Below are 15,597 nucleotides of genomic sequence, written 5' to 3'. Positions count from 1 at the left end.
CGTGACAGGCTGTGCGTACGCGGCGGAATTGTAAGTGAAGATGGCGGACGAGGAGGCCGAGCTGGAGCGCAGCGCGCGGAGCGACACTTCCAGCGCGTTGCAGGCGCTCGCGACGCGGCTGCAGGAGATCAGGGGTGCCCTGGAGGACCGCGCGGAGCCCGCGGAGGAGTCCGCGTCGCAATACTGCTATCAGTTCTGTCAGGTGAGCGCAGATCCGCCGCGCCGCTGCCTGCCGACACCACACATAAACACACACAAGAACACACAAACACACGCAGCCTCCGGTAAACCCGCCGATCAGCTCACAATCCACCGCACACCGAGTCCCCGCTGCCCGCCGCTACTGTGCGGGCGCTCGGTGTCTCTTTCAGGTCCGGTGTGCAGCATTGTAAACAAGCACGCAGCGCACGCACAGCTGCAGGAGAGCAGGGCGCGCGCACACACACACACACACACACACACACACACACACACAGCTGACCACCATCGCACACATATAAATACACACCGATGCAGCTGACCATAACACACACATATATGTAAACACACACACAGCTGATCACCACCGTTATACACACACTCATCTATAATCGCACATACAGTTGACCATTACTCACACACACACACACAGAGATGACCAACATCTCACCTATATATGTATATATAAATACACAACCATGCAGTTGATCATAACATACACACATGTAAACACACAAAAGCTGATTACCATGCTGATCACCAATGTTGTGCGCACACACACCCAAATAAATATAGAAATACACACACACACACAGCTGACCACCGACATCAAAGTGTACATACATACACACACGCATACATAAACGCATACACAGCTGAACACCACCATCACACACACACACACACACACACACACACACGTATATTAGAGATGTGTATTTCAGGACTAAGGTCTGTTCGACACACATTTCAATGCCAAGCCTATACATTAAACACACACACACACACACACACACACTTGTAAAGCTTCCCTCACAGCTGAGCATCTGCATCACTCACTGACTGAACAGACAGATCATACAGTATTCCTGCACTCCTCCTCCTCCATCATGATCTATAACTATCTGCACAGATCAGCATAATCTCATCATCATCATCATCATCTGTGAAGATGTGCAGGGATTGGCTGATTATGATGATTATTATTATAACACACCGCATCATCTCTGCACATCGCTCGTCTCTCACTGCATTTCATCACTGTTATTGTATCTAGTGAGTAGCAGATCATAACACAGCAACACTTCCACAGTCACGTGGTGTCAGGATTACAGATTAAACGAATAGTTTAAATAAAAATGAAAATTCTGTCGTTAATGTGCTGTAAGGTGCTCTGAAATGTGCATTATTATTGGATGTTTGTCGTAATCTCAACTGAAACGATTCGCAGAGTAGCTCCTCCCCTTTTTAAAAAAATGGCCAATAGCATTTTGTTTTTATCACCGCTCTGCTATTGGTTGAGCTCAAGCACATCAAATGAGAAGGGGGCGGGGCATGTCAGACACTAGAGAGCATTTGATTGGTCAGAAGATTTGATGAGAAACCGAACTATACGGCGACAGCAAAGAAATCAGCGATTCGTTTAGGTGGAAGAGACAAACTGCAAGCTCTACATGTTCATCAGGGGTATATCGTCTACATGTGAATGTTGTCTCTGTTTTGGGGCACACTAGCTTATAGATATCCTAAACACTAACAATACTGATATATGAACATCTAAAACTCTTGATTTGAATGTCTTGGGCCCTTTAGATGCTTGTTAGGGCTGCACAATACATGCTATTATCTCGCTGTGATCATCCACAGTAGTCTCGTCGCAGGATCTGCAGTGTGGAGTCTGGATTATAGCTGTTATATTTGATGGCCGCAGTCAGAACACATGAGATGAGTCTTAAAGGGTCACGATAGTCGAGTGAGTCCCACATGTGATGGATTGATTACGCCTGCCTCTTCTGGGAGATTTTAAAGTGGAAATGCTTCATCAAGTGATGGATCTGGCCACTGGAAACGGCAATATGAGATGCCGATGCTTCATTTAAACTAACAAGATCATCCATAATCCCACAAACGCACATGGCCTGCACTAGGCATGGGATGATAACCAGTTTCGAGGGTAACTGTGATTTGGAGAAGTCTAGGTTTGTGTGTGCATTACTGTTATTATTTGATTAATTTTTAAAAATTTTTAAACAAATTATTTACACAGAGTACAACAGACGGTTCATAAAACTGATATGTTTATCGAAGGTCATCATATCGTCAGAATATTACACCGGCCCAGGCCTACCCTGTACACTTGTGACGTTTGAAGCCATCGTAAACGCCTCCTGTTCTGGTTTGTCAGTGTTGAGTAGGACTGCATGATACTGGGACATATGCAGTAGTGTAGAGTGTCTCACGATATAACTAGTGAAATGTTGTTTCATCAGCAGTTTAAAAATGTACTTATGTAATGATACTATACTAAAAAAAAAAACAGGTTATAGATAATTTTCTGAGCTATTAAAATAAAAAAGAATGATCTAGATGCAAACATTTAAGCCTGGTTTATACTTCTGCGTCAAGTGACCGGCGTAACTCACGGCGCATGTAACGCCCGTAGCTGTGCATTTATACTTCTGCTGCTGTCTCTGACGGTCTGCATTAACACTTCTGAAACACTAGTTGGCAGTGAGGTGTAAATGTGTCTCTGTGTCGAGATTCTTCACTGCTGTTTTGCTTTTCCTGAACACTTTCTGGAAGTACAAGTGGCTCAAACTTGCTCATTTTGAGGCAGGAACCGGCGGACGTGCAACAACTTTAACTATGAGGTAAACACAAAACAAAACTTTCCATCCGGAGCTCCTTCACGCGACTCCACACTTGTAAACAATCGCTCCATCGGGCTCGCGCAGATCTCGGTTCCGCCCTGATTCGTCAGGGCTACCAAGCCAACCAATCACAGAGCTTGCGCTATGCATTAGTGCGACGTGTAGTTAAATTTTTTGAGAGGTGCACGTCAGCGACGGCCATAGCGTAGGGCTATGCGTCGTGTAGGCTGCGCCGTAGCATACACGTGCACTTGAGGCAGAAGTATAAATCAACCTTAAGAGTTTAAAACAGCACAAATGACGGAAAAAACGGTTATTTTTATTTTCTGTTAGTAATAACGTCTTTACCCTGACATGTCTTGATAATGTCTGTGTGTCTGTATTTTATTCTTAAATATGTTTAAACATCTGAATAATTTTCATATTAGTTGATTTCTATATATATATATATATATATATATACACAGTTGAAGTCAGAATTATTTGTCCCCCTGAATTATTAGAGCGCTTATTTATTTTTCCTCAATTTCTGTTTAACAGGGAGAAAACTTTTTCAGCATATTTCTAAACAATAGTTTTAAAAACTCATTCCTAATAAATGATTTATTTTATCTTTACCGTCATGACAGTAAATAATATTTTACTAGATATTCTTCTATACAGCTTAAAGTGACATTTAAAGGCTCAACTGGGTTAATTAGGGTAATTAGGCAGGTTATTGTATAACAGTGGTTTGTTCTGTAAACTATCGAGAAAAAATATAGCTTAAAGAGGCTAATAATTTTGTCGCTAAAATGGTGTTTAAAAATTAATAACTACTTTTATTCTTGCCGAAATAAAGCAAATAAGACTTTCTCCAGAAGAAAAAATATTATCAGACATACTGTGAAAATTTCCTCAATCTGTTCAACATCATTTGGAAAATATTAAAAAAAATTTTTGAAGGGGGTGAATAATTCTGACCTCAACTGTGTATGTGTATATATATATATATATAATTTGGTGTTTGAGGGTTTCGGGCCTCCATCATCAGTGCTTCAGTATTCTTCTTCTTCTATTATTATTCCCTCCAGAACAGTCTTGAGCATCTGTCTGCGCTCCCGTCTCACTCTTCCCAAAGCCACCGCATTGATTGTGTTTCGTTCTCTGAGGTGCAATAATTCACACAACTCTTTCATGAGCATTTATCTGCATCAGAAGTGCTGGATCTGTTCAGCAAAACATTTGTCTGTGACTAAACAACTTAACAATAGAACTAAAGCAATGTCCACTGTGCTGAGCGAGAGCGCTTCCCTGTTAAACTGAGCAGAGCGTCAGTGATGAGGTGAGTGCAGTGTGAGTGCAGGCCATTCGGGGAGGGGGGACAGTCGCACCCGGGCACGGTTCAAGGCAGCCGTGCCTAATGTGAGTACACCTGAAGTTGGCGCTCTGCTTGTTTCAGTGGTGTTTACGTGAGTGCTCTTTGGTTTCAGACGCTGCTGGAGTACGCCAGCCTGTGGAGGATTGAGGATGAGCCCCTGCCGGTGCTGGAGGTGTACATCACAGCGCTGCTCAGCTTCGCTCAGGCCTGTCCGCTGCTGTCGGCGCAGTGTGAGGAGGTGCCGCTGCTGCTGGAGAGACTCTCGCTGTGAGCTCATCTTCATCTCTTCTCTTCTCTCTGAAGCTTCATTTAGGTTGTTCATTAACTGTGGGTCTTTCTTCTGCAGGAGTTGTGCAGAGCTGCTGCTTTCTCTGCCGTGGAATATCCCAGATGCGTTGTGGGACAGGTTTAGGACATCCGTTCAGGTACATTTAGCAGGCTGTTGCTATTGTTGTTGTTTAGTATAGGAAACTAATGCATGCTAATACTGAAATGATGAACGATGATCAACCAGTCGTGCGTTTTTTTTTTTTTTTAAAGCAAGATTTAAAGCATTTTAGTTCATTCATCTATGCATTTACATCTATCCAAATTCATTTAGTCAAGTAATTAAACTACTTGTCAGACAAAACAATTAGAAAAGTTTAAGTTTAAATACTGTTTTAATTATGTAAATAGTGATTAATTACTTTAATTTATTTACCCTGATCAACATCCTGGCATCTGGACCAAACCAATTGTGCAGCATATCCAAAGAAAGCATATTAAGTGCAAGGAAAGGGAAACTGGTGGAGATTTGAGTGAATTAGTGTTGGAAATATGGATTACAGTCAGAATCTTCTGGAGTTTTTTTTTTTTCAGTGCAGAATTTTATTAAATAAATAAATAAATCTGCAGATTAATGCAAGATACCTGTGATGGTATAGAACTAAACACAAACATATACAATATAAAACTGTAAAAGTCTTAGTTAATAATTAAATAGCCCCTTATAGCATTGACCGGTCTGCCGCTTGCAGTGTGGGTTCCAGAACTGTGCATCTTATTGTGTGTGTGTGTGTGTGTGTGTGTGCGTGTGTGTGTGTGTGTGTGTGTGTGTGCGCGTGCGCGTGCAGATCGCTCATCCTCTGGTTCAGGAGAAGGGAATCAGCCATCTGACCATCCTCTCCACCATCGCCAGAGAGCAGGGCGTCTGGAGTAACCCGACCCTGCAGGCGATCCTGTCCAGTGAGACGCCGGCCGGGGAGGAAGGTGCTGTCCTCATCCTCATTTCACAGTCATGTTAGTCTGAGTTGGCCGGCTGACCTGTGTGCTGTTTTCTGTGTAGTGCACGAGTTCCTGACGGCGGAGGGGCCGACGCTGCTGCGCATGCGGCTGAAGCAGCTGATGAAGGAGGGCCGAGCGGATCAGGCTGCGGCGCTGGCCAAGGCCTGTGCGGACCTCTCCGAGTTTGAGGAGAAGGGACACTTCAAGCAGATGCACCTGGTGTGTTTGTGCACGGTTGCTCCACAGGACGTCATAATGGAAGAGGTAAGAGACTGTTCATGAAGAATTAGTGAGGGGAAGATCAGATCTTTTCACTAATCAGATCTTTTCGGATTTCACAAAACTGTTCACCGGTTCTTAAACTACAACGTAATCATGTCATCGACTTAATGACGACAATCCTCACATATTAGGACTCCACATATCAAAAATATGCAGTCAGCAATCGAGATTTCAATCAGTTAAACATCACTATGGTCTGTGGAAGCTCCAGTATTTTCAATGGGGTTTCTGTTCTCGCCTGCAGCTAATGATGGCGCCTGCATGTAAACCGTCTTTCGTCTATTTTTAACACTTGAACAACTAAATGAATGCTGAAGTCTGTTTAACTGATTGTATTTTAATTACATTACAACATCCATGCTTTTAAAGGAAGCGCGTGAAATTGAAAGTCTTGGAAAAGTCATGGAGTTTTAGTAGTGAAAATGTGTATGAACCCTGCACTAGCTGTGCATATACACCAGGGGTGCCCAAACTCGGTCCTGGAGGGCCGGTGTCCTTCAGAGTTTAGCTCCAACTTGCTTCAACACACCTGCCAGGATGTTTCTAGAATACAAAGGAAGAGCTTGATCAGCTGCTTCAGGTGTGTTTGATTAAGGTTGGAGCTGAACTCTCCAGGACACCGGCCCTGCAGGACCGAGTTTGGGCACCCCTGATATAGACCCATTGAATGCAAGCAGAGAGTGGGCTCATTCTCACCCAATGCATCTTAACGCGGCGCTCAGGAATGTGTTTTAAAAAAGCATAGCTTGAGGTCCACGTGATGGAACATCATGAAGGTGATGTAATGACAATAACAAACCCATTAGAAATATAAAACAGTATGTTATGATAAGCACATGAAGATGCATCAAATAAATCAGCTACAACGATGATATAATGGTAAAAGCGTTTGTCATGCTGGCTTTCTACTATACTATAAACAGATGCTTGCAATGGTTGCCCCGCCTTTAAGATCTTCTGATTGGTCCTCTGCTTTTGGACCTGACAGTGATGAGCTGCTCTGTGTGTGAAAGTTCAGGAACTTTCAACTTTACACGGTGTATAAAAACTGGCACAAAAGACGCAAAGCCTATGTCTGAAAACCAATAGAAAGGCAGAGCAGTGGAGAGGGAAAATGCATTCTGTGTGACCTCACTGGCTGTTTGTAAAGCATACAGCACCATCTACTGTTCAAATCTAATCTCAATTCAAGAGAGAAAAGCAATGCATGACTTGTTTTCTATTTGCCGCGGCTCTGTTCAGCAGATTCATAACAAGTGTCACATCATGGCTGCTTGTTTTCATACATACAGCAGTAGACAGATTTAAAATACAGCATTTACACCCCTGATTTCTTTCTCTTCCTTTCCAGCTCTCGAAAGTGGACTGCCGTGATGCTTTAGAGATGATTTGTAACCTCGAGGCTGACGGTGAGGAGAAGGCTGCGTTCACTTTGTGCTCTGCTTTTTTGACACGTCAGATTCTGCAGGAGGATTCCTACTGTGCTTGGTAGGTTAAAACATTGCCACTGCTAGGAAAACATTCAAGATTTCTTTTGCATTAACAAATGAGAATTCTGCGGTTATAATAAAGTCTGCTTGATTTAATGTGTCGTTTTAGATTTAGACACTCAGAGATGTTGTATGTTCTCTGGCAGGGAGTTGACTCTGTTCTGGGGGAACCTGCTCAAGCGGTTAGAGCCTTCAGAGCAAGGCTTTTTGGACAGATGCCGTCAGATGTCGTTCCTGTCTAAAACTGTGTTCCACCTACTCTTCTTCATTAAATTCATCCAAACAGAGGTGAGCTGTGCCTGTTCACACTTATAGCTGTTGGTAACGAAACGAACATTTCCTCAGCATTTTCTCCAGTGCTTCTAAACTGATCAGTTTCCTTTTCTGTTGAACACAAAATAAGATATTATGAAGAATGTTGGGAAAATCTAGCTCTATACTTCTTATAGTTATTAATTTTGTCCTCCATGTCAACAGATGGGCAAAGTTGGACTTCCAACCTGTGTTGAGATCTGCATCCGCGCCCTGCGATTGGACTCATGTGAAGGAAGCACCAAAGCCACTGTCTGCAAAACCATTTCTTGCCTCTTACCCTCTGACCTGGAGGTGAAAAGGGCCTGCCAGCTGACGGAGTTTCTCCTGGAGCCCACCGTGGACTCGTACTATGCAGTGGAGACTCTCTACAATGAGCCAGACCAGAAGCTGGACGTGGAAGATCTGCTGGTATCAAACTCGCTGCGCTGTGAGCTCCTGTTAGTCCTCAAAACCCAGTGGCCTTTCGACCCCGAGTACTGGAACTGGAAGGCCTTAAAACGCCACTGTTTAGGACTTATGGGAGAGGAGGCCTCAATAGTGTCCTCCATTGATGAACTGAACGATGGAGACCTTGAAGGCCTGGGGGAATTTAACGAGGACTTCAAGGATATGTCTCAGTGTTTTTTAGACACAACAAATGAACTGAATGATATGGCAGATCAGAAGCAGAAGAACAGAGAGATGAAGAAGTTGCGAGAAAAGGGCTTCGTTTCCGCTAGGTTTAGAAACTGGCAGGCCTACATGCAGTACTGTGTTTTGTGCGACAAGGAGTTTCTCGGTCATCGAATAGTGCGTCATGCAGTGACTCACTTCAAAGATGGAAGCTACTTCTGCCCGATTTGTTTGGAGACCTTTGAAACTAAAGAGACTCTTGAACCACATGTTGCATCGCATGTGAAACTGTCTTGCAAAGAGCGTCTCGCTGCAATGAAGACTAGTAAGCAGCTAGCCAGCCCCAAAACAGCCACTCCTGACATACCCTCCCTGAAAGCTAAGAGCAGTGAAAATCAGGTGCGTAAGCCCAAGACAAAAAGCAGCAGCGGTGGGCAGGCCAACAAGCTGAGTAGTAAGGGCAGCAATGACTCCGAGGGCTTTGGAGGTGAAGGGAATACTTGTCCAGTGCAGTACTGCAGGAAGGGATTTAAATATTTCCGCAATCTCATTGCCCATGTGAAAGATCATGGCGACAATGAAGAAGCCAAGCGCTTCCTTGAAATGCAGAGCACTAAAATAGTGTGCCAGTACTGCCGTCGCCAGTTTGTCAGCGTCGACCACCTGAACGATCACCTGCAGATGCACTGCGGCATCAAACCCTACATTTGCATTCAGCTTAACTGCAAAGCCAGCTTCAACTCCAACACAGAGCTCATCGTGCATAAGAAAGAACACACTGTCTTCAAGGCTAGGTGCATGTTTCCAGGATGCGGCAAGATTTTTCACGAAGCCTATAAACTGTATGACCATGAGGCACAGCATTACAAAACATTTACCTGCAAAGCACCAGACTGTGGTAAAGTGTTTCATTCACAGTCTGAGTTGGACCTCCATGCCGAGAGCCACATCACAAAAGTGGAAAGCAAAAACACTGAGAGTCAAAGTATTGAACCAGCAGAACCTCACCCAGAACAATGCAATCAAACAGAGCAGGACTCAGCCCAGCCCGACCCTCTCTCAGTCATGGATTTAAATGACAGAGGCGCAGAGTCTGAAGAAGATCGCCAATCAGGCATGGTCATAGTCAAGCATTCTGTTGAAAACATGCTAAATAGCGAATTTGCAGTTTCTGCTGACTGTGTTCAACCTGGGACAAGTAAACCTGATCAACTTCCCACCCACCAGCACATCCCTCAGATCAATGACCACCCCGGCAAGTCAACTGAGGGGACTCGCGCGTCTCGGTTAAAACCACATAGACCAGAGGAGTCTCTCTTGGAGGCATTGATGAGCAATTCAGATCCCATGCCATCTACGTCTTCATATCAGAGTGTATTAGAGGACTTACTGCCTGCCCCAGCAACTAATGGTCAGCTGCAGTCGGCAGACTCTGCTTCTACTACTCCACTATATAACAATGGAGTATTTAGGCAGTACAATCCCAATCCCGTAACTCCATCTCAGGCATCATATCAGAGCCTGCACAGTAGTAGAAGGACGCCTCCACCACAGGCTGCACACAACGCAACACCGCTCGTCTCACTGGGTCAGATGCTTCCTCCCGTTTCTCAGACACTTCCTTTGCAAATGGCTTCCGTACCAAACGATGGACAAGTTTTGGAAAACAAATGTGTGAAACCGATAGACACAACGATTGTCCAAGTGAAAGAGAGACACAAATGCCCTCACGAAACTTGTACTCGAGACTATAGCTCGTATAGAAGTGTTACGAAGCACATGAAGGCTGTTCATCCCGACTTTTACACGCAGTGGAAACTTGCCAAGAAGAACAATGTGGCAGGCCGCTCAAAACACCGATCTGTAAATGGAGGCCACAGTTCTGTTGTGACTCCTCGAGACCAGCCGGCCCAAAGACGCCCTGCTGTTCAAACACAGAAATCCCTCAGTCAGCCTACGTGCTACCCATCTAACTGTGCAAACCCCAAATATCCTTCCGTCTCTTCTCACATCGCCGCTTCCCCAGGGCACATCCGTTCCAATGAAATGGACAATATATTAGATCCTATTGTTCTCTCTCAGCTTGGCAATGGTAATAATCAGCCTCAAATGGCAACAGACCACTTGTGGGACCCCAGGAATAATTCAGTACTCCAGCAACAGAGATGTCATTCAATGACGCAAAGCATGAACACTCTTTCTAGCAGTCATTTTACTCACATGAACCCAGCTTCCAATGATGATGCACAGCAGAGAGGCACAAGCTATACCACCCTGCAGAGTAAGCGTAATGGCTACCCAGTGCCAGCTCGAGCAGACATCAATCAAAAACTCAGTAACACCTCAAATGATGACCTGCATGCAGTTGGCGAACTCAATCCAACTCAAGTCATGGGTCCTAATGCGGTGGTAACTGCGCAGTCTTCAGCCGAGACAAACCTGGGATCTGCTCAGATGTCTGTGTTGTCCTCTTACGCAGACACTATGAACAGTTCAGTTCCCAAAGAGTCCTCAGCGGCTTACCTGCCGCAAGCAGAGGATTCCTTTCCTCCAGTACCCAGCGCACAGTGTTTGGTGAAGTTGGAGAGGGAAACCACTGTAGGCTTTCCACTTTCTAACAATGCTCCCCCATCAAATGGCAGTTCTCCAAGTTCACAGGATAACACTGGGAATGCGTCGAGTGATGGGGAGCACAAAAAAGTTAAGCGAAACAGAAGAACAAAATGGCCTGCCATTGTTAAAGATGGCAAGTTCATCTGCTGCAGGTGTTACAGAGAATTCAATAGCCCCAAGTCTCTGGGTGGACATTTGTCTAAGCGCGCTTATTGCAAACCATTTGAGGAAGCTGACCTGACAGCAGACCTCCCCAGCTCATTTCTTGATCTTCTCAACTCGCCTCACCCCGCCCCATCCTCACATGTGACCCTGCCACAGATCAAGGGCCCCCTTGATCCGAAGCTGTACCCAAACGTCACTTTCCCCCAAGCCAATGGCACTTACACTAGCATTGACAAACAGATGGGAGGAACATTGCAAAGCCAGTCGAGTCCGTGTGTGGGCTCTGCACAGGAACAGCAGATGGTGCCAAACCCCTGTGGTTCATATGCTCAGAGCAGTCGGCTGTCTGAAACCAGTGTCATACAACACACAGGTAGTGTCAAACATCAACTTCAACCAAGTTATTCTGAGATGTCCAGCACGCTGTTTAACGACAGTGTCAGTGATCCTTTGCTTACTCAGCTGCTAGCAGATGACCGGTCTACATCCAGCCTGAATAGCAGTTCCTCAGATCAAGTTTTTCAAAATGAAACTTTAAACAGAATGAAAGACAACAAGGAGAAGACACCCAACATTAATGTAAGCGATTTATCAAATGATGGACTTCTGGCAGCCATGGCAAACTTCACTCAAAATATGGTGTCTGAAAAGAGTGTCAAAGAAAGATTGCGTGAGCAGATATTAGCTGGAGAGTTTCACAAAAAGGGCAGCCTGCCTCGTGGATCAAGTGTTGACAGTTCCTCCTCACAAATGTCTGTGTCGAGTCCTGTCAGTGGGGATCTACAGCGTACCTCAAACCTGGTTACGAATACGCCTCAGAGTGAGCAGCAACCTAATGTAAACGCATCTGACGTCCTTGTTGAGACTGTTTCACAAATGAGCCCAAACGATGGCTTAAATCACACCATGTCATCTGTGCTACCGGAAGGTGCTGTCAACGATCAGCCTAGCAATATGCCTATTACCAGTGTCGATGAAGTGTTAGAAATCCAGAAAGCACTGGAGAAGCTTGATCTAGACAGAGAAATTAGTGAAGTTATCAGAACTGTAGATGTTCCCGCTGTGATACCTGTACAGCCTACTAAGCCAGAGCTTAAGCCTACTAAGCCCAAGGTTTTACCTACTGTGAAGGCAAGTTACGTGAAGCCATTTGTGTGTGATGTAAAAGGTTGCACTTACAGTGCTATGACAAAAGACGCTCTTATGAAACACCTTGTCAAGACGCACAATTACACAGAGGATATGCTTGCGCAAATGAAAGACCAGTTTAATGTTGCCCCTTTCAGGTGTCAAAAATGTTCCAAGGCCTTCACGCGCAACTCCAACCTCAAAGCCCATTACATATCCATTCATAACTATTCACAGGAAGAAGTAAAGAAGATGAAAATTAGGCCTCAGTCCAGTCAACGGCTCCTGGAGAGTGATAAAGGCAGCCCTTGCTCAGTGCCGGAGGTCCCCAGAACAGTTAAAAACACTCCAGTTGTGGACGCACGTCAACCGCCGAAGGATGTTACATGTCCATCAGGCTCCATGAGACACGATACTGTCAAAACACCCCATTGCATCCCTCCACCATTTGTCCCACAGTCTGCTTTTGTGCCTCAGAGTAGAAGTCTTGCTGCAGGAACACCAACAGTAAATCAGATGGCTGTTCAGCCATCAGTAATCATGTCTAGCCATTCTTCAGTGACTCAGAGAATAGATCAGAATGCAAATGGGTGGTTTCCCACTCCTACCCCTGTTCCTGCTCAAGCCCAATTGTCTCCACTTAAAGAGATTCTACCCATAGCCCCATTTACACAAAATCCTTCAGCACTGCTTCACAAAGTAAATTTGCCCTTGGACAAGAAGCCCAAACCTAGCAAGCCTAAAGTGGCCAAGCCGAAAGAATCTCCCAAAAAAATAAAAGAGAAAAAACCTGAGGCGGATGATGCTTTTAGCCCCTATAGACCCTATCGGTGTGTTCATCAAGGCTGTGTGGCGGCATTCACAATCCAGCATAATCTGATCCTGCATTATAAAGCTGTGCATCAGTCTGCTTTGCCCAAGTTTGAGATCAACAGCCATGACGAACAGAACGATGAGGAGGCCGAGGACATGGACCAAGTTGAGGAGCGTGAGGACAAGCTGGATGTGGATGTCAAGGAGGTGGATGAGTTCAGGTGTCAAGTCAAAGACTGTTCTTCCATTTTCCAGACAGTTCCAGACATGCTCCAGCACTACCTTCAGCTCCACAAGTTACCTCTTGAAAAAGCAGGTGCCATGATGTGCAGCATTAACCTAGGTAGATTTCAGTGTGATCAGTCTGAATGCTCTGAGACCTTCACCGGTTTCTGGAAGTACATCCGCCACGTTGACAAAAAGCATAAAGAAACCCAGCTCTCAAAGGTTAACGCTGTGGCGGGGGTGTTCAGATGTCCGATGGAAGGATGCGAAGGCGCGTACAGTACACGATCAAATCTGCTGCGGCACACAATGAAGAAGCACCAAGAAGTGTACAAACGCTTGCTCATGAGCCCACGTGGAACCAAGACTGGGGTAAAACTTGGTCGTCCCAGGAAGTTCCAGAGTCATGTTGTCGAGAAAGAAAACCGAGCGATGAACAAGAAGTCTATTAAGAAGCCAATCCTTAAAAAGAAGAAGCCCAACACCAACAACTGGACCAAATACGGGAAACCCATATTGAAAACGCAGGAAGAAGCCTCCGCCATGTGCACCAAGCGCTTACAGCTGCAGTACGCATGTATGATAAAGGGTTGTGAAACGGTGACGAGTTCAGAGCGAAATATAATGAAGCATTATCTTCAGCATGGCCTCCCAAAACAGTACTTGGAAGAACAGAGAAGCAACTTCATCTACTGTAAAAAGATCCCCCGGTCCAAATACAAGCGCATCGCTTCCAGAAGCGACGACACCGATAAATCCGAGGAGAGCTCCATCGAGACTACTGAAAACGAGGAAGTTGCTGAGCCCGGACAGAGTGAATCTGAGTTCTCGAAGCCCACGTCTGGGAAAGAAAGCACAGAGGACCCTGATCTGTCCGATGGCAAGCCGTCTACAGACACCTGCTCAGAGATATCAGTGGTGGTTAAGCGGCGGAGGGGACGGCCGCGCAAGGGCAACGTGAAAGAGCGCAAGCCCACTGGACCTAAAAGGATGACCCGGCAGGGAATTGCCGGGAGCTCCTCTGTCAGTTATGCGGACCTGAACTCTGACTCCACGTCCTCCAGTACTACTTTAATACAGGAGGAAGCTTCCAGTAAAAACACGCCGCTCAGCTCCTTCAAGCCCATGGGCTTCGAGGTGTCCTTCCTTCAGTTTCTGCAGGAGTCAAAGACATCCCAGAAGAGAAAGGCAACAGTGCCGCTCAATGGGAATGCACACAAAAGAATGACTACTTTCCAACTAAAGACTGCCACAGTGGTCTGTAAAAGAGCGGACGCGGAGCTGCGTCCCAGAGAAGCACTCAAGCTGGTGGAGTTTAAAAACCCGCAGAAGCTGACCTCGCTCAGTAACGTCAAGTTTGAGGTGCAGAAGGTTTTTACCAATGTCCTGGAGATCCTACTCAAGCAGCTTCAGGAAATGCGACCCACAGTGATCCTTCAGAAAGAGAAGTAATGCGCAGATCCCTCTGAGCATCAGGATGATGGCTGACTTTTATTAGTTTTAATTGGACACAAAGATCGAGCGTTGATTGATTGATTGTCTGGGAAACACTACACACTATCTTAAAGGTCCCCAGTGTGATGTTTTTTAACAGAACTGTGTATGTTAAGCTCACTTCATAGCCGCAGTAGTCGATGAAATACCTCTTAAAGCATGTATGTCCTTATGAAGCTGTTCAGCACATTTCTGTTGCCTTCGGAGTTGATTTCGTTTTGTTTTGAGTATTGGATAGACCTGTACTTTTTAATATTCCATTGGACTCTTTTTCTATCCTGCAGAAGTGAATCTTGATTCTGATGTTATGTAGTGCTGTGTATAATTCGTAACTGTTTTGGTCCTGTTTACCTTGTACATTTTAAATTTGTCAATAATGTTGTGTGTGGCTCTTTGATCAACTACTGCCACCAGCAGTGTGTATGTTAATCAATAGCAACCAGTTTAATACAGCTTGCGTTTTGTTACGTCGTGTTGCGTCTGGTCATTGGATGTGTCTAGTCTTGATGTTTTTGTACAGGGGTGTCCAAACTCAGTCCTGGAGGGCCGGTGTACTGCATAGTTTAGCTCCAACTTTCTTCAACACACTTGGCTGGAAGTTTTAGCTAGAAGGAGCTTGCTCAGCTGGTTCAGGTGTGTTCAGCTGGAGTTGAAACTAAAATATGCAGGACACCGACCCTCCAGGACTGAGTTTGAACACTCCTATTCTAGTAGGATAAGGCATGGGATGATAACCGTTTTCAAGGTATACCACTGTTCACTTTAATTCTAGACTTCAGAGTTAATCACTTTAATTTGCTGTTGCATGATCTGTGTCTGGTGTGAGACTGAACACTGGTAAAGCTTTAGTAATAGCCTGCTCATGAACTGCTGTAGCGCTGGAGGCTCAGACAGTGGCCCTCTGTGGTGTGGAGGAGAAAAACTTACAGCAGGGAACACTAATGTAGACCTGATCACGTCAGAAAGGGAAGAGGAAGTGTACACA

At 45.2% G+C, this 15,597-nt stretch overlaps 1 protein-coding gene across 2 annotated transcripts; it reads left to right on the top strand.

The window, feature by feature from the left end:
* znf292b (zinc finger protein 292b) lies at positions 1–15,079 on the top strand. Of its 2 annotated transcripts, none has more exon segments than NM_001030212.1 (8): positions 1–202; positions 4,322–4,476; positions 4,556–4,634; positions 5,325–5,460; positions 5,537–5,739; positions 7,109–7,245; positions 7,394–7,535; positions 7,725–15,079. In NM_001030212.1, coding segments are annotated over 8 exon segments (7,860 nt in total). In that variant the 5' UTR covers positions 1–40; the 3' UTR covers positions 14,571–15,079.
* Positions 15,080–15,597: the final 518 nt, after the last annotated feature.

Source organism: Danio rerio, chromosome 20, assembly GCF_049306965.1.
Source record: "Danio rerio strain Tuebingen ecotype United States chromosome 20, GRCz12tu, whole genome shotgun sequence".
Taxonomy (NCBI): Eukaryota; Metazoa; Chordata; class Actinopteri; order Cypriniformes; family Danionidae; genus Danio; species Danio rerio.
The sequence above is the reverse complement of the archived record's forward strand: the minus strand, read 5'-3'. Positions and strand labels throughout refer to the sequence as shown.